Source organism: Phascolarctos cinereus, unplaced genomic scaffold (assembly GCF_003287225.1).
Source record: "Phascolarctos cinereus isolate Bilbo 61053 unplaced genomic scaffold, phaCin_HiC Scaffold_1;HRSCAF=81, whole genome shotgun sequence".
Lineage (NCBI taxonomy): Eukaryota > Metazoa > Chordata > Mammalia > Diprotodontia > Phascolarctidae > Phascolarctos > Phascolarctos cinereus.
In genome coordinates, this window is record NW_027555514.1 from 280,782,169 (window position 1) to 280,805,272 (window position 23,104).

General features: G+C 46.3%; 1 protein-coding gene across 2 annotated transcripts in view; it reads left to right on the forward strand.

The window, feature by feature from the left end:
- CYTH4 (cytohesin 4) overlaps positions 1 to 22,902 on the forward strand; it is a 36,272-nt gene extending 13,370 nt beyond the window's left edge. Inside the window, exons 1-10 of one of the 2 annotated variants that reach the window (XM_020982536.2) lie at positions 1,607 to 1,960; positions 2,138 to 2,256; positions 3,156 to 3,236; positions 4,898 to 5,010; positions 5,857 to 6,005; positions 13,341 to 13,452; positions 16,610 to 16,686; positions 18,778 to 18,849; positions 20,754 to 20,908; positions 21,632 to 22,902. In XM_020982536.2, the coding sequence (XP_020838195.1) occupies positions 1,919 to 1,960; positions 2,138 to 2,256; positions 3,156 to 3,236; positions 4,898 to 5,010; positions 5,857 to 6,005; positions 13,341 to 13,452; positions 16,610 to 16,686; positions 18,778 to 18,849; positions 20,754 to 20,908; positions 21,632 to 21,704 (993 nt within the window). In that variant the 5' untranslated portion in view covers positions 1,607 to 1,918 and the 3' untranslated portion in view covers positions 21,705 to 22,902. Of the gene's footprint in view, positions 1 to 1,606; positions 1,961 to 2,137; positions 2,257 to 3,155; positions 3,237 to 4,897; positions 5,011 to 5,856; positions 6,006 to 13,340; positions 13,453 to 16,609; positions 16,687 to 18,777; positions 18,850 to 20,753; positions 20,909 to 21,631 lie in introns of those variants that run through there. The other variant, XM_020982535.2, reaches the window with a different exon arrangement.
- Positions 22,903 to 23,104: the final 202 nt, after the last annotated feature.

Below are 23,104 nucleotides of genomic sequence, written 5' to 3' on the forward strand. Positions count from 1 at the left end.
CTCTCTCTCTCTCTCTCTCCTCTCTCTCTCTCTCTCTCTCTCTCTCTCTCTCTCTCTCTCTCTCTCTCTCTTTCTTTCTCCTCGGGCCACGTCACTACCCTATCTCTGGCCCCACTTCCCGCAGCCCTGACAGGCATACCAAGAGAGAAGAAGAAACCACAAACCACCTTGGCAAAGGCTGAAGGTGGCCAGAGCAGCAGCACTAGAATTTCTGCCTTGATCTAGACTTTGTGATTGTCCCTATGTTTCTCTGTCCGCCTGCCCAGGCTTCTCTGCATTCCTAGCTCATGTCTGGCCTGGGTCCAGTCTTCCAGGAAGGCTGCTTTGGTGACCACAGCCCTCTCTGACTGGTAGCGAGTCTGGGAAAACCCCCAAAAGGAGGAATGAAGGAGAAGAAGGAAATTCCAGGCAGATTCTGTGAGATTAGTGAGCGGTGGGACAGCCCATCTTTGGAAGGCTGGACAGACCCTCATGATGAAGGTAGTCCACACAGCTCAGGCTGCAGCTCTGAGAAGATGTCTAGGTCTGAGGTCAGAGGGTGGCTCACCCTTCTTCCCCTGCCAAAAGCAGCCCAGTGAGGAGATGCTCTGCCATTGGCCTTGAGCCTCAACTAGGTCTGCCTTCATCCCTGGGCTGAGGACAGCCTGAGATCAAGGGTTGACATCTGCCCTGTCACTTCCTACCTGTTTGATCTTAATCAAATCATGTTGCCTCTCTAGACCTGTTTCTTCATCTATAAAATAAAAGGGTGGCACTATATGAACCTCTCTAAGTCAGCTCAGAAACCTAGCAGCCAAGGCAACGGAGTGAACCTGAGTTCAAATCCTGCCTCGGACACTAATTAGCCAGGGACGTGAGAGCTGGTCAAGTAGAGATGTTTGATTAGGGAAAACCCCAATGTACTCTGCTCCTCCCAATTCCCAACCACTCGATCTTTAATTCCCTCTTGGCAGCCTCCCTGCCTCAATTTCCCCTCAGCATGGACAAGAATGTAAATATTGGTCTTATGCCAATGCTTTCTGCTGGCTTGGAGATAGATATGTATATATACACAGTACATACATGTACACATATAAGTACATGTACATGTGTGTACACATATATACGCAGATGGGAACCCAAATGTGTGTGTACATATACATATACATGAACCAAAATATATACATACACATATATAGGCACCTAAACATGTATACATATACACACACATCTATATAATAGATATACTTACATAGGTATCTAAATATATGTGTACATATATGTATATGTGTGTGTATGTGTATGTGTATATATGCATATGTGTACCAGCACATGTGTGTATGCTGCTTTTTTATTTCTTCACTAAATGTGTTTGCTTTTTAGTGATGATACTTCCTATTTTCCTTAGGGCTTCCAGAAGACCAGGAGCTTGTATAGGCAGCACTGTGTTCCTCCAACCAGCTTTGGAGCTCCTCAGGAAAAAGACAACTCAATTAAACCAACATGGTTTCCTCGCCCTCTCCTTCTCCCCTTCCTTTGCCTTCCTCTTCCTCCTCTGGGGGGTCATCATGGCATAAAAGTGAGCTTGGCACAGTGTGAGCCTGGCACATAACAGGCAATTGATAAATCACTGCTGAGTGATTGTTAGGTAACTGCTTATAATTTCACTAATCATTAACAAATAATAGCTCTCATTTCTTACCAAATATTGCCTTCATAACAATCCTGAGAGGTGAAGTATGGGGTACGATTATCATTATTCCCATTTTACAGAGGAGAAAACTGAGTCTCAGAAAAGCAAATTGACTTGTTCAGCTGTCCAATAGCTGCTAAGCATCAGAGCAGCCCAGGTCTCCTAACTTCCAGTCTGGCATTCTTTTCTCTCTGAAACTAAAGCAACACTGTTGGACATTTTGTTCTAGGTGCTAGGATTACAAAGATGAAAGATGGCACAGTCTGCCTTCAGGAAACTTGCACTCTGGTAAAAGTGACCTCTTCCTCTTTAGATTGGAAGCTTGGAAAGAGTGGGGAGATGCCTTCTTTATATACTCTCCCCTCAGCAGCTCTCTGGCAGGGTTCCTGGTCCAAGTCAGGAGCTGTCAGATAGACGGATGGTCACTACCCCCTACTCACTGTTCTTTCTCTTTGCTGCCCACAGGGTATCCAGTATCTCATCGAACACAAGCTTCTCTCCTCCAATATAGAGGAAATTGCCCGATTTCTACATAAGGGGGAGGGGCTGAACAAGACAGCCATCGGGGACTACCTGGGGAAGAGGTAAGCACGTCCCTCTTCTCTCCTGACCATCCCTAGGCTCAGTGGAAAAGCAGCAGGTAGACCTACATGGAGCATTCAACATTTAACCACTGGAGAACTTTCCATGTGTGATTCCAGGAGAGGGATTCTTTTCATAGATAGGGAGACTGAGAACAGGGAGGCATGACTTGGCCAAGATCACACGTCAAGTCTGTAGTGATGTCAAGGCCACATCAGGCTCTTTTTCAAAATTATTTTACATCAGAATCTCTTGGTCCCCAAGAATTGGAACCTTTCTAAGTACAAAGGTACAAGGTAGGAGGAGAAAGAAACTTCCAAATACTCAGTGCTGTCCCAAGGTGTAATGAGCTTCCCCTGGAAGCAGTGGGCTCCCCATCATCGGAATTCTTCCAGCTAAGGAAATGACCACATACTTCATTCACTCATTCAACAAGCCTTTATTCAACGCTACGTGTCAAGCACTATACTAGGTGCTGAGGAAGACAAAATGAAATAGTCCCTGTCCTTGAGAAACTTACATCTCATTGGAATATAGATCATAGAACCACAGATTTGAAGCCAGAGGGCAGGCCACTGATTTCAAACCTCTTATTTTACAGATGGGGAAACTGATGCAAAGGGAGGTTAAGTGACTTGCCCAAGGTCGCACAGCTAGTGTCTAAATCAGGATTTGAACTCAGGTCTCCATGACTCCAAATCCAGTGCCCTGGCCACTACTCCACCTCAGGGTAGAGGTTCAATTCAATGTAATTGACCCAACGTTTATTTATTAAGGACCCACTATCTGCAGAGAATTCAAGAGAGATACCAAGTTGAAGACACGTGATAAACTGACAGAAAGAATGAATAATGAGAGCAGAGTCTGATCCATCCTCTCTCTTCCTCCACCCCTTCCCTAGGGATCCATTCAACCTCAAGATCCTCCAGGCTTTTGTGGACTTACATGAGTTTGCCAACCTCCACCTAGTGCAGGCGCTGAGGTGAGTGCCATCACAGCAAGAATGAAGTAATGAAGGAATAAATGAGGAACACTGACTAATTGCTTACTCTGGACCAAGATCTACATTAAGCACTGGGGATATGATTGTAATCAAGTAAACCATCTCTACCCTCAAGGGGATCACATTCTAATAGGGAAAGACAAAATATTGAGGGGAGTGGCAGTCAGAGCTTTGTGCGTAGGACAGGAAAGCAGGAGAGAGTGCTTATCAACATTACAGGACAGTTTAGAGAACCCAGAGTTCCTGGCGTGATCCGGAAGGCAGCAGGTGATCTGAGATCACAAATAAGGGTCTTTCAAAGAATGTCATTGCAAAGAGGGCAAGGTCATAAAGTGCCCTGCACTGCAGACAAGTCTTGCTTAGAGGAAGAATTGAGGAAGAAGGAATAAAGTTTCATCGATCTAGGGCTGGAAGGGACTTTCGGGGCTGTTTAGTTCAGCTGCCTTTATTTGACAGATAAGGAAACTGAGGCGGAGAAGTCAAATGACTTACAAAGATCATACAGATAGTGTTAGAAACAGGATTTGAATCCAGAGCCTCTGAATCCAGAGACTCTTTTCACTGCTTTCCCACAGTTCAGGAGAGAAAATTTGTGCTTACAGACAATAATGATAAAAGCGCATATATCCATATATGTATATATGTACTCTTTATTCAGAAGAAAAAATTTGTACTTATAGACAATAATAATAGCATATATCCATATCCATATATATCCATATATTCTTTATTCAGGAAATAAAATTTATACTTATTGACAATAATAATAATAAAAGCATATATCCGTATAGATACATACATTCTTTATTTGGGAGATAAAATTTATACTTAGTGACAATAATAGTAGCATATATATGTTATATTACATATAATATATGTTGCTTTAATGTTTACAAAGCGTTTTACAAACATTGTCTCATTTTTATCCTCACAACAACCCCAAGAAGTAGGAAGGAAACAATCATTTATTAAGCACCTACTGCATGCTAGGCACTGGGCTAAGTACTTTACAAATATCTCATTTAAAGTTCACGACAATCTTTGGACGTGGGTGCTATGGTTTGCTTGCTTATATTTATATCCCTGCTTTATAGATGAGAAAACTGAGGTAGACAGAAGTTAAGTGACTTGCCCAGGGTCACACAGCTAGTAAGTATCTGAGACGGGATTTGAACTCAGGCCTTCCTGACTCTAGGTCCAGCGCTCTGTGCACAGTAGTGCCACTTAATGATGTGAGTGACATACTCTAAAGGCTGGAGGAATTCTGGAGAACGGAAGAATTATTGGGGGTTAGAGTTACTTAGGAAAGAATTTAAATCATTATGAGAGCTGGGGCACCTTTAGAACAGAGAATGTCAGAGCTGGGAGAGAAACCTTAGAATAGAGAATGTCAGAACATTGGAGGTGGAAGGAACTTTAGAAACCCACAAGTCCAAGCTCCTAATTTCACAGAAGAGGAAACTGAGGCCCAACCAAGCTTATAGAAAGGATGGATTTTGAGGTTGGTCAAGTGGGAGGTGGAAGGAGGTAGGGGAGGGGCTGAGGTTCTAGCCTCCCAAGTGCTCAGCTCCTATGGGTTAGAAACTCATCCTCCCCCAGGAGCTCCCTAGTCAGTCCCTGACCCCTTCTACTCCTACCAGACAATTTTTATGGAGCTTCAGGCTTCCTGGGGAGGCCCAGAAGATCGATCGGATGATGGAGGCCTTTGCAGCACGGTACTGTCTCTGCAACCCAGATGTCTTTCAGTCCACAGGTAAAAGGACTTTATCCTTGACTAGGTCTAAGGGGGTAAGGGACAGACGCAGCCAGCTGCAATCTGAAGTGGTGCAGGGGATACAGCGCTGGACCTGGAGTCAGGAGGACCTGAGTTCAAGTTCAGCCTCACATACTCCCCACCTGGTGACCCCGGGCAAGCCACTCACCCTTTGTTTGCCTCAGTTTCCTCATCTGCAAAATGGAGATAATAAGCACACCATGATTGTTCTGAGGATCAAAAGAGATAATTACGGTAATGCTCGTAGCAGTGTCTGACACATAGTAAGTGCCAGGTAAATGTTAGCTGTTTTTATTAAATGAGTTATTACTTATAGAGAGCTTTGCAAACCTTAAATTATTATGTAAATGCTAGCTAGCTGTTGATATTCTTCAGGGTGTGGGCTTCCCAATGTGGAAACTCCCTCCATTTGTTGTGAGACTCGAAGATGGGTCACGTAAAATGCCTCGCCAACCTAACTGAACTATCATCTTCCCAATGTTTCCAACATTTTTCCCCTCTAGCTTTTCAAAGCATTTTCTTCCCAAACAGCCACTGAAGACAGACAGTGCAAGTGTTTTGATTCTGTCATTTCATATGAGGAAACTGAAGCTCAGAAAGGGAAATGTCTTGCCCAGGGTCACCCAGCTGCCTCACCAGGTTGTTTGTACTGGGATAGGGAAGGGAGTGATTAGCTTTCTAGCTCTGGCCCCCAAAACATACCTCGGGTGGCCCTCAGCAAGGCCTCCTTGAAGAGAATAGCACCTGACGCCCTGCAGGGTAGATGTGGAGCCCTGCCCACTCCAGGGATCGTGACCCTTCTCTTCTCCCATCCCACATGTTCAGACACTTGCTACGTCCTGTCCTTCTCTGTCATCATGCTCAACACCAGCCTGCACAACCCCAACGTCCGGGACAAACCCCCCTTCGAACGATTTGTGTCCATGAACCGAGGGATCAATAATGGTGGAGACCTGCCTGAGGAGCTCTTGAAGGTACTGGCTGCCCCCCAGCCTTCCCATGCCTGGGGTCACTGGTCCCCTGGGACAGTGCTGCACAACTCAAATGCTCTTTGACTTAGAAAACCACAAGTTAACATTAGCTATGTCACATTGCATTTTTACTTGTTTTGTTAAACATTTCCTGATTACATTTTCTTCTGGTTTGTGCTGCACTGGGGAGTTTTGTGGCCCACCTCTGCCCTAGGGGAAAGGGAGTCAGAAGCTGGAGTTTGAGGTCCTTACTCTAACACTGATAACCTGTGTGACCTGTAAACTTGGCTTCAGGGAGAAGGAGTAATCACTGAAATCTGTGTTTCAAAGGCAAACCAGCATACACCCCTCCTTCTAGTCAATTCAGTAATAATAATTCAGATTTGTAGAATGCTTTAAAGTTTGCTAATTGTTTTCTGACATACATTGTTGGAGTTAGAAGGAAACTTAGAATGTGAAATGTCAGAGTTGGGAGGACTCTTAGAACATGGACTGTCAGAGCTGGGAGGGGCCTTAGAAGAGGGAATGTCAGAGCTGGGAGAGACCTTAGAACAAGGAATGTCAGAGCTGGGAGGGACATTAGAACAGGGGATGTCAGAGCTGGGAGGGGCCTTAGAAGAGGGAATGTCAGAGCTGGGAGAGACCTTAGAACAAGGAATGTCAGAGCTGGGAGGGACATTAGAACAGGGGATGTCAGAGCTGGGAGGGGCCTTAGAAGAGGGAATGTCAGAGCTGGGAGAGACCTTAAAACAAGGAATGTCAGAGCTGGGAGGGTCCTGAGAGCAGGGAATGTCAGATCTGAGAGGGAGCTTAGAACAGGGAATGTCATATCTGAGAGGGGGCTTAGAACAGGGAATGCCAGAGTTGGGAGGACCTTAGAACAGGGAGTGTTTGGCTCTAACATTCTATCAGAGGCAGCTCAATACCGGAGAGATCACTGGATTTGAAGTCAGTAAGCCTAAGCTTAATTGTTTCCTCGCTATTTACTAATGTGTGACCTTGACCAAGACTCTTTGGGCCTCAGTTTCCACATCTGGAAAATGAAAGGGGTGAGCAGAGCTCCTCTAAGCCCTTCCCATCTCTAAATCCCTGACTTCCCGCTGCCCCAGACTTCACATGGGTATTGTGCCAGCAGCTGCTGAATGATACTACCTCAGCTCCCCAGTGGATAGGTAAAAGGAACCTCAGGGAGGGTGCTCCTTAGGGAGCACACTGTCCAACCCTCTCTTTTTACAGAGGAATAAACTGAAGCCCAGGGAAGGGGAAGACTTTGCTCAGGGTCATCCAGGGAGGATTTAAAGGGCCAGGTCCTGAGACTGCTGAGCCAGAGATCTTTTCACAGCACTACCCTGCCTCCCCATGTGGGTAGAGCACTGGACCTGGAGTCAGGAAAACTTGAGTTCAAATCCAGCCTCATACACTTTCTTAGTAGCCATGTGACCCTGGGCAAGTCACTTCTCCCTGTTTGCCTCAGTTTCCTCATCTGTCAAATGAGCTGGAGAAGGAAATGGCAAGCCACCCCAGTATCTCTGCCAAGAAAACCCCAAATGGGGTACACGAATAGTTGGACACGACTGAAAAAAGACTGAACAACAACCCTGCCTCCCCATGGATTCACCAATCCTGAGTTTTCTCACCTGCCAAATAGAGGTATTAGTCCCTCCACAGTTTGCCTCGAGGAGTTACTGAGAGGAAAGTGCTTTGTCATCCGGAGAGCCCCCCAAAATGGGCTTCTGAGCCTATTTCTGCTCACAGCAGCATCCATCCCTCAAAGACTTTACTCAGCCTCTCCTTATTGGATTTCCCCAGAATCCTCCCTTCGGTAAATAATACATAATGTGCTGCATTACTAGAGAGCCTTTAGCAGCTTTTTCATGTCCATTGTCTTCACTGACATTCAAAACAGTCCCTGGAGTCCAATGGAACAGGGATTAACGTTCCCATTTTATGTATGAGGCAATCAGTCCATCCACAAGTATTTATAAAGCACCTACTGTGTACCAGCTGCTACACCAGGTACTGTGGAGACAAAAAATGGAACATTTGCCTCCATCAAAAAGTTTGAACACTGGCCCTGGAGTCAGGAGAACCTTTGTTCAAATCCTGCCTCAGACACTTGACTACTAGGTGTGTGACCCTGGGCAAGTCACTTAACCCCATTGCCTAGCCAAAAAAAAAAAGTTTGCACTACTTTCTACCAGAATCAGGAAAGAATTTTAAAATTATTCACTGTCTTCACCCACTCCCTTCCCACCATTTTGTAGGTGAAAAAAAGTGGGGCTCAGAAAAGGAAGGTGACTTCCCCAAAGTTCTACAGAGAGGAAATGGTAGAACTCAGGACATCTGACTCCAGTGCTGGTATCCTTCCCTCAGATACCAGGGAAGCACCCATGGAGGTTCAGACAACCAAATGACTTGTCAAAGGTCACACAGCCAGCTAGTCCCTAAGGCAGGGCTAGTGCCTGAATCCTCAGCCTCCCAACTAGTTTGCTGATGAGGAAATGGCTGGGCATTTGGTAACAATCCCAGATGCTGGTCTGCAAAGGGTTAGACATCTGTGAGCTCATCTGGGGCTTGCAAAAACTCTGCAGGGACGTAATGCATCTCCCACTCTCCCCATTGTACGGATGAGTAAAATGACACCTCAGTAAAGAGACAGGAATGGACCGAGATCACACAGCTAGCCAGCAGCTCAGTTGGAGGTTAAAGCCCATGCCTCCTGATTTCATGACCAGGGCTGACTGACTGCCCTGGACCAGATTCCTCCCCTCTTCCTCTACTAGCCTCTTCTTGCTGCTTTTTCTAATGCCATGTTCCTGATTTCTCCCTGGGCAGCTCCAAAGGTGGGATTTTGCCATCTTTACTGCCAGGGGTATCTACAGTCTTGACTTGATTAAAATCTGCTCTGTATCTCCTGTATCCTGGGGGGGGGGGAATGTGTGTGTGGAATGTAGAGTTTCTGCTTAATTCAATTTTAATAAATTCCTGCCTCCTAAGGGGGGAAAATCCTGTGTATTTGTGGGGTAAAAGAGGACTGAGGGCCAGTAGGGGACAGATCTAGGAAGGGCTACAATATCTCTGTGGATTTTTAAGCCTGCATCAGGACTGCATTCCTTAGACCCCCTTCTCACTTCCCACCAATTTCAGTTTGGTGCCAGAGGGCTGAACTAGAAGAAAAATGAATGAAGGTTTCCATGAGGCAGGTTTCAACTTAGTGAAAGAAATAACTTCTTACCTCAGAGCAATGCAGCAGTAGAATGAGCTGCCTGGGGAAGCAGGAATATCTACATCACTCCAGGTCTCCGGGCAAAGCCTGGGTGGCCATTTTTCAGGGGCACTGGAGATAGGATTCTTTTTCAGGTATGGGTTGGATTTGATGGGCTGGGAAGTCCCCATGATTCTGAGATTCCAAGGCTCTAGAGAGCATTTAGCCTAGCTTCAGTTATTTTTCCCAGGGTCCCCAAAAAGGGATCTGCCCTATGGGTAACTTCACATTCAGATAACCTATATCCTGTAACTGATTGCTCATCTCAGGGAGAGGGGAGGGAGGGAGGGAAGAATAGAATTTGGAACTCAAACCCTAAAAAAAAAAAGTTTAAAAAAAGTTTTAACATGTACTTGGGCAAAAAATAAAATATATTAAGGGGGAAAAAAGCTTATCTTCTTAGAGCTGGAAGAGAGGACAGCCAGGCTACCCCCCTCTTTTTATAGATGAAGAAATTGAGACCAGGGGAAATCAAATGACTTGTCTAAGGTCACACAGGCATTAAGTGGCAGAACTGGTATTCAAACCCAAGTCCTGTGACTGCAAATTTAGTACCACTCTTTCCACTGCACCAGACTTGGGGACCTTAAACGTATTTGTTCTAACCTCCTTCTACCCTATCCTCACCTCAACCCCTCCCCACCACCAAGTACCAGGGAAGTTCAGCTTCAGTTGCTAGAAATAAGTTGGGGGATCTGTGATTTTATTTTTTTGTGTGTGAATTTCTTTTAAAAATATTTTGATAAGTCTATTTCAATAGAAATGGATTCCCTTGCAATCCTGTGCATTTTATTTTATGCCTTTAAAAACATGATTCTGAGAAGAGTTACAAATGATTCACCAGACCCCCAAAGGGGATCTCAACTCAAAAATGGTTCTGATTCCCTGGTGTTTAGAATGATGCCTAGCATGGTGAAGGGAGTAGAGAAGAGAGTCCATGAAATTTAATTAGAGTTAAGTGGGAGTGTTTAGCCTGGAGAACAGAAAATTTAGGAAGGGACATACTACGTGTCTCCAATTATCCAAAAGGCTGTCCCATCCCACAGAAGAGGGATTGGCCGTATCTGTTCTGCACAGTCCCAGAAGCCAGAAATGAAAGTAATGGAGGAGGCAGAGGGCATTGCAGAGACATGGACTTGGGCTCATCCATAAGGAAAACTTCCTTACATCCAGAAGTAGCCAAAAGTGGAATGAGCCATCTTGGGAGGTAGCAAGCTCTCTATCCCTAGCAGTCTTTGAGAGGAGGCTAGATTTCTCCTTGTGTGGGAAGAGGACTGGTGTTTCAGAACAGGGTGAGACCAGACGGATTCCAAGGTCCCTCCAAGTCATAGATTCTATAATTCCTCGGCAGCAGTAAGAGCTATGGATGAATGCACAAGACTCAGGGGGGCAGAGAGAGCTGAGAAGCAAGGCTCTCCTGCATTGTGCTTCCAATAGACTTAATTATCGTGAGTAATTGCAGTAAGTATTGTTCTTCTTGTCCCTGTCCTCCTAGCGCACAATGCCCGTGAAGGATTAGACAATGGTCTGATTTTCAGGATCCCTCCGGGAAAGCAGTAGAAGGTTCCAGGCCTTGGAATCAGGAAATCTGGACACCAGCCACCCTCTGTCCCCAGTCTCATGTTTACTCTGTGTTCCTGGTCCCTGCTGGGCCATGGTTTCTCTGCCTTGCCTGAGTCGTGGGGCTATTATGAGGATCCAGTAAGGCAGCACCCAGGAAATTGAGAAAGGGAAAGGGAAATGGACAGTGTCTCTTTTGTGATTGTGATTGTGACTGTGACTGTGACTGTCTCGCTCCCTTTGTGTTAGCAAAGAACCCCCAACAGGGACCTAACTCAGAGAATCCCAGGATTTTGAGTTAGAAGGGAGCTTAGGCCAGGAAATGTCAGAGCTGGGAGGGGCCTGAGAACAGAGCATGTCAGGGCTGGGAGGGGCCTTAGAACAGGGAATGTCAGAGCTGGGAGGGCCTCTGGAAACCATCTAGATTATTTCCCTTAATTTTATACATAGAGCAATGGAGCCCCTTAGAGGGGAAAGGACTTTCCCAAGATTGTAGGTCTAGTTAGTGGCAGCACCAAACCTAGAACCCAGGGCCACCAGAAGTAGCCCTGGACACAACAGTTCTTTTCCACCCTCCTTGACTTCTTTGCAGGTGAATTTCCATTCTGTGGACTCTCTCCTCCTACCTTTGCTGACACCCCACCCACTTCCATTTCCATGGGGAACTGAAAGCAAGTTGGTGTCAGGAAGCTAGTTATGACTCTTCACCCTCCCCTTCTCCTCCTCATGGCCCTTCCACCACTTGCAGGGAAGGCACCAGCAGAATTTGCATCTAGTTCTTAATAAAGAACATATTTCAGGCTGTTATCTTCTGTTTTAGATAGAAAGGGAGGGGAGGGCTGTGAGGAGGCTGCAGAAAAGGGGAGGGGAGAGGAACCAGAAGATTTCTGACATATAAATGCCTATCTCCATGTGGGCCCAGGTCTGTTCTCATCATAGAAACATTGAATTTTAAACCTAGTATAGAAAGGAGCTTAAAAAACAGAATATCAGAGCTGGAATGGATTTAGAACAGGGAATGTCAGGGCTGGGATGGATTTAGAACAGGGGATGTCAGGGCTGGGAGAAGCCTTAGAACAGGGAATGTCAGGACCAGCCCCTTCAATGTATAGCTTAGGAATCAAGTGTCCAAGAGGGGACCAACTAACCCTCAGTCACTCAGAAAATTTTCGGGTATGCCCAGACTGGTGCCCAGGTCCTGTCCTCCCAAGCCAGTGCTCATTCTGCTCCTTCTTACAGCCCAGTCCCTCCAGCACAGACCCTTCTATGCTCTGAATGACAAGCTCACAGAACATAATGATGGTGGGTGGGTGGCTGGGGCAGGGGAGCAGTGAGGCAGGCGGGTTTTCCTGTGGGGGCACACTTGTAGGATGCAGGAAATCAGGCTCTGCAGAATGGTTTTTGTTCCCCAGGGTAGGAGGGAAAGCATGATAAGCTGACCACAGAAGCATCTGTGTGTTCCCGTAGCTTTCTGGGAAAAACCCTCAAAGCCTGCGTGCCCCAGGCACCTTCCAAATATTTGCCTAGCATTAGAGGTGCTGAGATTGCTTTCCAGAGGCAGAGCCCCAGACAAACAGGCAGCTGGCCACGTGGGCATGTCAGCGGCTTGTTTCTGGGAGGGGAGCTCCCAGCTGAGCTGGCCTGCTGGCCTGCGTGGGTGACAGAAGGGCTGAAGCCCTGTAAACAGAAGCCGGATTTCATTTTCTGGGCCTCCCCCTCAGGGCTGAGTCAAGGGATCTGGCAGTCTTTGAGAGCACCATCCCTCCTAAGCCTCCACTGAGCCCCATCTGCCCCTGAAACCCACCTAAGCCAGCAAACCTTCGTCCCTCCAGGGGATCAGCATAAGAATACTGTGCATTTATTGTCCTGCCACGTACAAAGGGCACCTCACACAAACCCTGGCAGGTGAGGACTTGGAAGCAGAGCGGTAAAGAGGGGAGCAATGGGGTCTGGACACGAATTCCAGGGCCAGCTCTTCCACTAAACGGTTGTGTGACGTTCGTGTATCTGAGCCTGTTTCCTCATGTGTGAAAGGACGGGGGAATTGGCTATACAATTTCTCAGGCCCCTCCCAGCCCCGACACTCCCTGTTCTCAGGCCCCTCCCAACTCTGATGTTCCATGTTCTAAGGCCCTTCCCAGCTCTGACATTCCATGTTCTAAGGCCCTTCCCAACTCTGATGTTCCATGTTCTAAGGCCCCCCCAGCTCTGAAATCCCCTGTTCTAAGCTCCTTCTCAGCTCTGATGTTCCATGTTCTAAGGCCGTGCCCAGCACCGACATTCCCTGTTGTCAGGCCCTTCCCAACTCTGATGTTTCCTGTTCTAAGGCCCTTCCCAGCTCTGACATTCCATGTTCTAAGGCCCCTCTCACCTCTGACATTTCCTGATTCACTTCATCTGTCTGAGTCTGAAAGTGTTCCCTCAGGAGCCCCTGATCACCCCAGGGGCAGCCCTCCCCAGTTAGAGCTGAAACACTGTCAAGCTCCCACCTCTCTCTTCTCTCCCTGGAGCAGAATCTCTTTGACAGCATTAAGAGTGAGCCCTTCTCCATCCCAGAAGATGATGGGAATGACCTTACTCACACCTTCTTCAATCCGGACCGGGAAGGCTGGCTCCTCAAACTGGGTGAGAGCAATGTCCTCCCCCACTCCACCCCCCTGCTTTTCTTCTCTCTGGTGCTTCCTTCCAATGCCCCTTCCACCTGGGTGCCTCCCATCACCCTAAAAACACCTGCAAACAGATCCCCTTAGCCTGGCTCAAATGTAGTGTGTTACAATGGAGAGAGGCTTTGGTGTCTGAGGACCTGAGTTCAAATCCCACCTCCAGCACCCTCTGTGTGACCTCAGGCAATTCACATCACTTCTTTGGACCTCAGTTTCCCCTGTAAAATGAGGGGATTGACCCAGATGGCCTCTGAGATCCCTTCCTGCTCTACAGCTAGGAGACAAGACCTTTTCTCTGGTCCAGGGACAGTCAGAGGAAATTTTCCAACTGCTCTCAATTCAAATCTGCTGTGTACAGTGTCCTGTGTTCTAACCTGGGGAAGGTACAAGAGACCCTAAAGGAGATAGGATAAAAGCAGAAAAAAACACTTGCTGTGAATCAGAGGACTCGGGTTCCCATGCTGACTGTTGCTTTCTGTATGAACCTGGAGAAGTCACTTTCTTCTCTGAGCTCTAAAATCTTCCCCCTCTCTGGAAGGGGATGATTGGGCCGTGATCGCTAAAGTCCATGAAGCTATGGTCCTGTGGATGGTCTTGGAGTTTAGAGACCAATAGGGGGATGAAATGCCAATGGAAACAATTATTAGTACCTAATGGATACTGGATCATGGAGAAGAATATTCTGTAAGGTCTGAAGGAGGAGGTCACAGCTGCCCCAAGGAATCAGTAAAGGTTTCCTGAAGGAGGTGTATAGATGAGGGTGAATATTAGAGTCTTGTTGAGTTGTTTTTTCAGCTGTGTCCGACTCTTCATAACCCCATCTGAGGTTTTCTTGGCAGAGATGCTGGAGTGGTTTGCCATTTCCTTCTCTAGCTCATTTTACCAATGAGGAAACTGAGGCAGAGTTAAGTGACTTACCCCGGGTCACACAGCTAGTAGGTGTCTGAAGCCAGATTTGAGATCAGGTCTTCCCAGCTCCAGGCCTGGCACCACCTAACTGCCCTATTAAAGTTTTACTAAGGTGTGGATGACTGGTTGAAAGGGCTCTCCTAAGGAGCAAGGTTGGATTAAGAAGAAGCGAGGTTTCCTTACACATAGCCAGAGCCATAACTAAGGAGAGGTTATTGAAGCTTTGATCCAGGGCACTGAAATTTAGAAACCACTGCCCCCACCATGAGCTTCTCCCCAGCATTCTCTACCCTGCTCCTGGCTTCATTCCCCAGCCCTAACAGCAGATTGAGGATATGTTAGGGTCTACATCTGAGATGTCCTGGGTGCATGGGGAAGGTGTCTCTCTTCCATGTGAATTTGTCTTTAAAAGCTTGTTTATGAAACCAAAGCTGCTCTTTGCAGCAAATTAATGCTATCACACCATGACCTGGGAAGGGGCTGTCCTGCTTAGCCTCAGTGACCAGAGGGGTGACCACAGCTAGGTGAAGCTCAACGTGGGTTGCGTTCTCATGCCTCAGTCCTCAGCAGCCCCTGGGCAATGCTCTGGGTTTAGAAGAAGGTGGGGAAGGAAGGCTGGAAGCAGGAGAGCCCTGGGGTCTGGGGAAGAAGAGAGAAGATGAGTGGGGGGGAAGGAAGAGAAGCTGGAGCCCAACTTTAGACTAACCAACAGTGGTGCAGCTGAGTGCACAGTGGGTATCAGTCTGGTTGTTTGCGTAGGTGTGGTGTGGTTTTGTTTCTGCTGATTCTGTAGGTCAGGGGCAAAGGGAAAAGAAATGGAAGGGAGAGGAAAGAAAGAGGAAGGAGAGTGAGAGGAAGAGAGAGGAGGAGGGGAAAAGAGGTGGGGGAAAGAGAGGGAGTGAGAAGGGAAGGGAGAAGGGAGAAAGAGGGTTAAAAAAAGAAAGAAGAGAATGAGGAAAGGAAAGAGAAAAGAGAGAGGAGAATAAAGAGAGGAGAAAGAAAACAGGGAATGAGATAGGGTAGGGGATAGAGGAAGAAAAAGGAGGAAATAGAAGGAAAGGTAGAGAAGAAAAGGAAAGAGGGAAAAGAGAGAGAATAGAATGGGAAGAGAAAGAGAGGAAAAGGAGAGAGAAAAGGAGAAGCAGAGAAGGAAAGAAAGAGTAAAAGAAAGAAAAAAGGAGAAGAAATAGGAATTAGAGAAATATAGAAAGGAGAAAAAGATAAGGGAAAGAGAGAAAAAGAAAGAAGGAGGAACATAAAGATGCAAGAGGGAGAGGGTAAGGAGAAGGAAAAGTAGGGGAGAAGGAAGAGAGGGGCAGAGAGAGAGGTGAAAAAAGGAGGGAAGGAAAAGAGAGACAGAGACAGAGAGATAGACAGAGACAGAAAGAGACAGACAGAAAGAGACAGAGACAGAGAGAGAGAGAGAGAGAGAGAGAGAGAGAGAGAGAGGTGAAAGCAGGAACCAAAGGGAGAATAAAAAGGAAAATGGGAAGGGGAAGAAGGAGAGAGAAGAGGTAGAGAAAGGAAACTGAGAAGAAACCTAGGAAGAGGAGAAATCAAGGAGAGGAGGAAGAGAGAGAGGGGGGAGTAGGCAGATAGGAAGTGATAGAAAGAAAGAAGAGATGAAGAAAGAAAGAGAGAGAGAGAGGGGAAAGAAAAGAAAGAGGGAGAGAGGAATTCTTTGAGAAAAAGAGGAAGAGGATAAGAAGGAAGAGAAAGGGAGATGGAAGATCTAAGACCATGCAGAAGACTCCCATCTCAGGCTGGAGATGGACACCAGCTCCTTCTAGCTGCTGCTGCTGCTGCTGCATGCTAAGGCTGACACCTGGTGTTCTGCTGGGAGTTGCCCTTCCCTTCCCATGGGGCTCCAGTCTCTCCCCCTTCTCTGAGGCTCTCTCCTGTCTCTCCAGGCTTTGTCACTTTCCATCAGCCTGGGGAAGAGCTGTGTGTAGTAAGAATTGGTCAGAGGACGCCCTCCCTCACTGTTGGGGTGGATAAGGGGTCTCAGGAAGTGCTAGCAGGGGGTGGGAAGCCATCGCCTTCAGCTGGTTAGGGGCTGGAGCCTGCAGGAAAATTCTAAATGCCCAGGTCTTGGCCTTTTTGGCAGGGGAGAGGGTTCTCAAAAGACAGCTCTGTGGTCCCTTCCGCAGGGCTGGGAGGAGGTTTCAGGACTGCCCAACTATCTTGCCTGCCTTTTGTTTCCTTTCCAGGTGGAAGAGTAAAGACTTGGAAACGCCGTTGGTTCATCCTGACAGATAACTGCCTCTACTACTTTGAGTTCACCACGGTAAGCCCTTCACCTGGTAACGCCTACCTCTGGACTCCTCCCCCCAGACCATGCTGGCACCTGGCAATCTCACCCTGGTGCCAGTCAGAGGGGAGGAGGTACATCATTCCAGGCACAGAGGACAGCTAGAGATGGGAGGTGGAATATTGGAGTCCAAACCCTGCAAGGAGGCCTAAATAGTTGGAACAGAGTCCACAAAGGGAAGTAAAGGCAGAAAGGGGCCAGGGTGTGAAAGGCCTTAAATGCCAAATAGAGGACATTATACTAGATCCTGGAGGAGCTCATTGAGGAAGGAAGAGAGGGTGGAAATCGAGTCAGACTTAATTCTTTTTAAAAAATCACATTGGCAGATGGGTGAAGGATGGATTGCAGTGGGGAGAGCAAGGCTGGATCCAGAGATCAAGGAATCATCTGTCTAAGATGATAATGACTAAACCCATGGCAGCTGATGAAATCAGTGAATAACAAAATAGAAAGTGGAAAAAAAAAAAGAGCATTGGAGCAGAGCCTTGAAGGGCGCCCACAGATAAGGGGCATGACAAAGATGAGAAGCTAACAAAGGAAATGGAGGAGGAGCGGTCAGACAGATGGGAGGAGAAACCGGAGAGACACAAGAAGATGAGACAGAGAGGCAAAGGCAGGGGTGGGGACCCTGTGGCCTCTTGTGGCTCTCTAGGTCCTCAAGTGCAGCCCTTTGACTGAATCCAAACTTCACAGAACAAATCCCCTTAATAAAAGTATTTGTTCTGTAAAACTCAGACTCAGTCAAAAGGCCACACTCAAGGACCTAGAAGGCCACATATGGCCTCCAGGCCATAGGTTCCCCACCTCTGAGCAAAGGATGGAGGACTACAGTTTACATCAATGTTTACACTGACTCACTATTGAATCCAGGAAGTACCTCAGTTGGGTGGCTGGGGAGGATGCAAATTAACTGAAATTTTGGGCTTCTAAGTATCTTAACTACGTTATCACTTTTAATCCTCACAACAATCCTGGTAGGAAGGTGCTAGCTACTCTTATCCCCATTTTATAGATAAATAAAGTGAGGATCAGAGGAGAAGTGACTTGCCCAAGGTCACACAGCTAGTAAATGTCAGAGGTGGGATTGACCCTAAGTCTCACCAATTTCAGGGTCAGCATTCTATTCATTCCTCTACTATGCCTCTAAACTGAGACCCAATGGGGTTAAGGAGTTTGCCTAAGGTCCTTTTCATGTTCTTCTTCTGTACAACCTTAGTGAATTAATCAATGAGTTAATTAATTAAAAAGTATTTATTAAGCACCTACTGTATTCTAGGCACTATGCCAAGTCCTGAAGATACAAATACAAAGGCTAGACACTGCCTTCCCTCCAGGAGTTTGCATACTATCATGGGAGAATATCTCTACATGTCAATCAACAAAAGCATTTATTAGGTACCTACTATGTGATAGGTACTGGGGACACTAACACAAAGGTTAGCCAGTCTCTCCCTTCAAAGAGCTTACATTCTAATTGGGGAAGACAATCCATATAAGGGAGTGTGACTGATGAAGGGGCATTTTTGTCTGGGGATTTCCAGGAATAGGATCCATAAAGCAGGTGAATGCCACACCTTTCCAACAGCCATGGTACAATTGATTTGATTACTGCTCATCCAAGAGGCAGCATGAATAAGGCATTGGACTTGGATTCAGGAAAACCTAGATTCAAATTCTACCTCTCACACTTACTAGCTGTGTGACCTTGGGCAAGTCTCTTCCCTGCTGCCTGCCTCAGTTTCTTCATCTGTAAAATAAGGGGGTTGGGTTCAATGGACTCTAAATGGGCCTTCTATCTTTCAGTTTATGATCCTTCTTACCACCCACCTACCAGCTGTCTAGCAGTAGCCACTATGTAGGAAAAAAGGGGGTAAAGTTGGGGGAAGATAGCATCTCCTAGCTTTTCATCCCACAAACTCCCGACCAGGTTTTCTCCTCTATCCTTGCAAAAGGTTCTACCATGACCTAGGCCAAGATCAAGGTCCCTGTCTACTCTCCCTTTTCTTTCCTCCCTGATATTATTGGTACCAACAGCGGGAGCAAGAGTATTCTTACTTTCTTTTCCAGGATAAAGAACCCCGGGGCATCATCCCATTGGAGGATCTCTGTGTCCAAAAGGTGGATGACCCCAAGAAGCCGGTAGGTTTGGGGGTGCTGAAAGAGGAACCACAGGGGTTATTTAGCAGAATAGTTGAACAAATCCTTTCTAGTTTCCTAAAAACTTCCCCAAACTCACATTCTCATTAGATCTTTACTTTTTATTTTTTGCTGGTTTTTTTTTAAATTTTATTTTCAAATCCTTGCCTCCTTCTTCTAGGACCTAGCTATCCCCTCTTTCTCCTTTCTCTCTCCCCCTTCTCTCTCTCCCTGTTTCTCTTTCTCTCTCTCCCTCTCTCTCTCTCTCTTCTCTCTCTCTCTCTCTCCCCTCTCTCCTCTCTCCCTCTCCCCTCTCTCCTCTCTCCCTCCTTCCCCAATGATTCTTTCCCATATGCCTACAAACATTGCAATAACCCATTAAACACAAAGTTTTCTTGTCCCTCCTACACCTCCCCCCACCCAGCTTTACTGCCAAACATCCTGAAAAAGTTTTTTAAACTTAAAGCCTCGACTTCCTCCTAGAATCTCCCTGGAAGATCTTGAACTTAAAGGCCTTCTAGCCCAAAGGAACTTAACCCGCAGTCTATGAACTTTAAAAAAGAAAGAAAGAAAGAAAACTGTATTTCAATAGAATTGGTTTCCTTTATAATCATCTGTATTTTATTTTATGCATTAAAAAAAATGATTCTGGGAAGGATGTGCAGACCTCACCAGACTATATACCTAAAGAGTCTATGACACTGAAGAATGCCCAACCTCAGATAAAATGGCATCAGCCTGGCATTCAAAGCCATTCACAAGCCATTCTCTGTAGCCTGATTTGATAGTGTCATGGCTGCAATGCTTCAATCCCCTAATGCCAAGGGCACAGCCAGAACAGTTCTAGTCAAACTGGACTATTGCCTTCCACCTCCATTTCCCATGCCTTTGTATACCCTGCTGTCAATGCATGGAAGGCTGGAAATCCCTGGCTCCCTTCATAGACAGCTCAGCTGACACCTCTTCTGTGAGGCCTGTCTTAATCCCCACCCCCTAGTCATTGCTGCTCTCCCTCACTACAAGAAATTACTGTGTATACTTTTTTGTATACTTTGTGTACTTTTGATATATACTTTTTTGTATACTTTATATACTTTTGAACACAAACACATTGGTTCAGAGGAAAATGTATGCATAAATAAGTGAATATGTAACTTATATTCACTTATGTTCATATATTCATAATATAGACATATTACATATTCATAATATTAATATATTATGTATATATAGTGAATATATAAGATTCACTACATATACATAGTATATGATATATCCACTGCATATTTTATAGATATTCATATTATATTAAATATATAACATATTAAATATATTATATATTCTACATATTATATTATATTATATATTTACTATATATGCATATATTTGTATATATTCATCATATCTATATATAGATAGATATATTCACCATTTATTTATTCACTTGTCCATGTAACTATTGCCCCCTCCCAATAAATGTAAGTTGTTTGAGGGCAGGAATTATTTAATTTCTATCTCTGTACCCTTAAGGTCTGGTAAATAGTAGACACAGGGAGGCACCGTGGAAAAGCAGGGGGAAAATCACTGATTCTGGAATCAGAGGACCAGGATTCAAATCCTGCTTCTGATATTTAATTATTTGTGTGACCCTGGGCAGTCACTTCAGGTCCCTGAACTTCCGTTTCCTTCCTTGTAAAATGAGGGAGGTGTTCAAGAGAGCCCCTGCGGGTCCTTTGGGCTCTAGAGCTATGATGTTAATCAATGCTTTTCAAATTCAATCCCTCAGTGGCCAGTCCCTTCCATATCAGTTGGCCATCCACCTTCCCCTGGAAGATCTCCCATGATGGGGAGGGAGCTCCCCGCCTGGTTCCTCCTGGCCCCACCCTTTCCTCTTCTCCTCTTTTCAGTATTGCCTGGAACTCTATAATCCCAACTGCAAAGGTCAGAAGATCAAAGCTTGCAAGACAGATGGGGATGGGAAGGTTGTAGAAGGGAAACACCAATCCTACAAGATCTCTGCCTCGAGCCCTGAAGAAAGGGATGAGTGGATCAAGGCCATAAGGTAAGGTCAAGGGATAGAAGGGTTGAAGTTGGGAAAGGAGTGGTCCTGGAGTGGGTTTCTCCCTACGTGGTTCTTCAAAGCCTGAACTCTCTCCATTTGCCCAATCTTCACAGAGCCTCCTCAAAGTTAGGAGAAGATCAGACAGGGCCATTCTGGCCATCCTCCTACCATCGGGCACAAAAACATCTTAATGACAACAACTTCTCCCCTTTCTTAAAATCTCAACTTAGGGAGACAGTATGGCACAATGGATAGCTAAGTGGCTCAGTGGTTAGAGTTCCAGGCCTGGACTCAGGAAGACCCATCTTCTGAAGTTCAGATCTCGCTTCACTTACTAGCTGTGTGACTCTGGGCAAGTCACTTAACCCTGTTTGCCTTAGTTTCCTCATCTGGAAAATAAGCTGGAGAAGGAAGTGGCAAATCATTCTAGTATCTTTGCCAAGAAAACCCCAAATGGGATCACAGAGTCAGACATGACTGAAACAACTGAACAACAACATGGCACAATGAAAGGAGAATTGAATTTGGAATTAGAAGACCTGAGCAAATCACTTAAACTCCTTGTGCCTTAAAAGGAAGGCATTGGGCAGATGGTACCTGAGGGCTCTTCCAGCCCTAGACCTGGGATGCTCTGACTTTGCTGATTGTGAGCTTCTCTGATAAAGCAGCTCCCTCCACCCCCAGCCCTGACACCTCCTTACTTGTCTTCTTTTCACTTCCCAGGGCCAGCATCACCCAAGTTCCATTCTGTGACCTGCTCTCTGCTAAAAAAAAGAAGATCACCAGCAAACAATGAGCACCCATTGGGTTGCTAGTCTATCCTTTGAGGACTGAAGTGACCTGTGATTCCAGAACTCCCTGGAAACAACCACCTGCCTTACTCCCATCCTTTGCAGGGACCTCTCCTACCTCAGCCTCCCCCATCCCATCTTCCCACAGGCTCCACTGGAGATGAAAGGTGTAGAAGCAGAAAGAGTGAGATGAGTGGGGAATCAAAGAAAGAAGCCAGTGTGGTGGAAGCCAGTCTCCCCTTCTTTGGCCTTGATCTCCTTTGGGATTGGCAAAGGGGGCTATGATAGAATCTTGGCCTAGTAGCACTCATCCACATCGGCCTGAAGAGGTTGGAAAAGCTCTGACCCCATTCCCCATTCTCTGGTCTGTCCTCTCTTTGGGGGTCTACTGCAACAAGGGGAGTAGGACTGGGCAAGTAGGAGGCTAAGAAGCCCCAGATGGGGTTCTTGGGGGCACTCAGGAATGGCCATAGGGCTCTGAGCCCAACAGATATAGCAAGTGGGGCAGAGCAACCAGGGTGGTACTCTCCACTGGGTGGGGTATCCCCTTGGAAGAGCTCCATCTCCACTTCTGATGTTTACTATCCATGTGACACTGGACCAGCTGATTGATCTCTCCAAGTGTAAACGGACTTATCTATAAAAGGAAGGAGATGCACCAAGGGACCTCTGAGGTCCCTTCTAGCTCAAGGTCTGTAATCCTATGTATGCCCATGACCACAACCTTCTGCATGTAGTCAGGGCTTGGCCTCGAAGCCCCATCATGATCGGTACTTCCACACTAATTTCCCATCCCCAGCTGAAGGGGCCACAGAAAAACTGAGGACACAAGTCGGCCGACTCCCCTGCATTTGAGGGGCCTTGCAGTCAAAGTCAAGAGGGAGGCACAGACACTCATGCCTTACCCTGTTTGTCTGAGATGCAAGAAAAGGAAGGACAGGGCGCCCCACCCCCAACTGACAATCAAATTGGGTGGCCAGTCTCTGACTAGGCACAGCCAGCAACAACAGAAGCCAAAATATCCTACTTCCAAATGTTTGCAGAATGGGGACTTTTTTAAAGGACCAAGCACACCCTCTGCCTCATAAAGGCAGCTGAAGAAAACACTTTGGAAACTGTAAGCTGTACGTTGTAAATCAATGCAGAAATGTCAGCTTAACTAACAATGCAGTTCAACTAACATTGATTAAAGGGCTAACTTAACTTAGTTGTGAACTAGCTATTGGGGGAAGATATGGAGCTTAGATAAGATGTGGCCCTACCCTTGTGAAGTCTAGAGTCTAGTGTGAGGTGGGAGTGGGGGAGGGGGATGCAGGTGCAGGGATCCATAATACAAGTATTGTATTCCATGAGATGGAACGTCACTAAGTTAAGAATTTTAAAAGGCAGCATTGTTCAGTGGGGA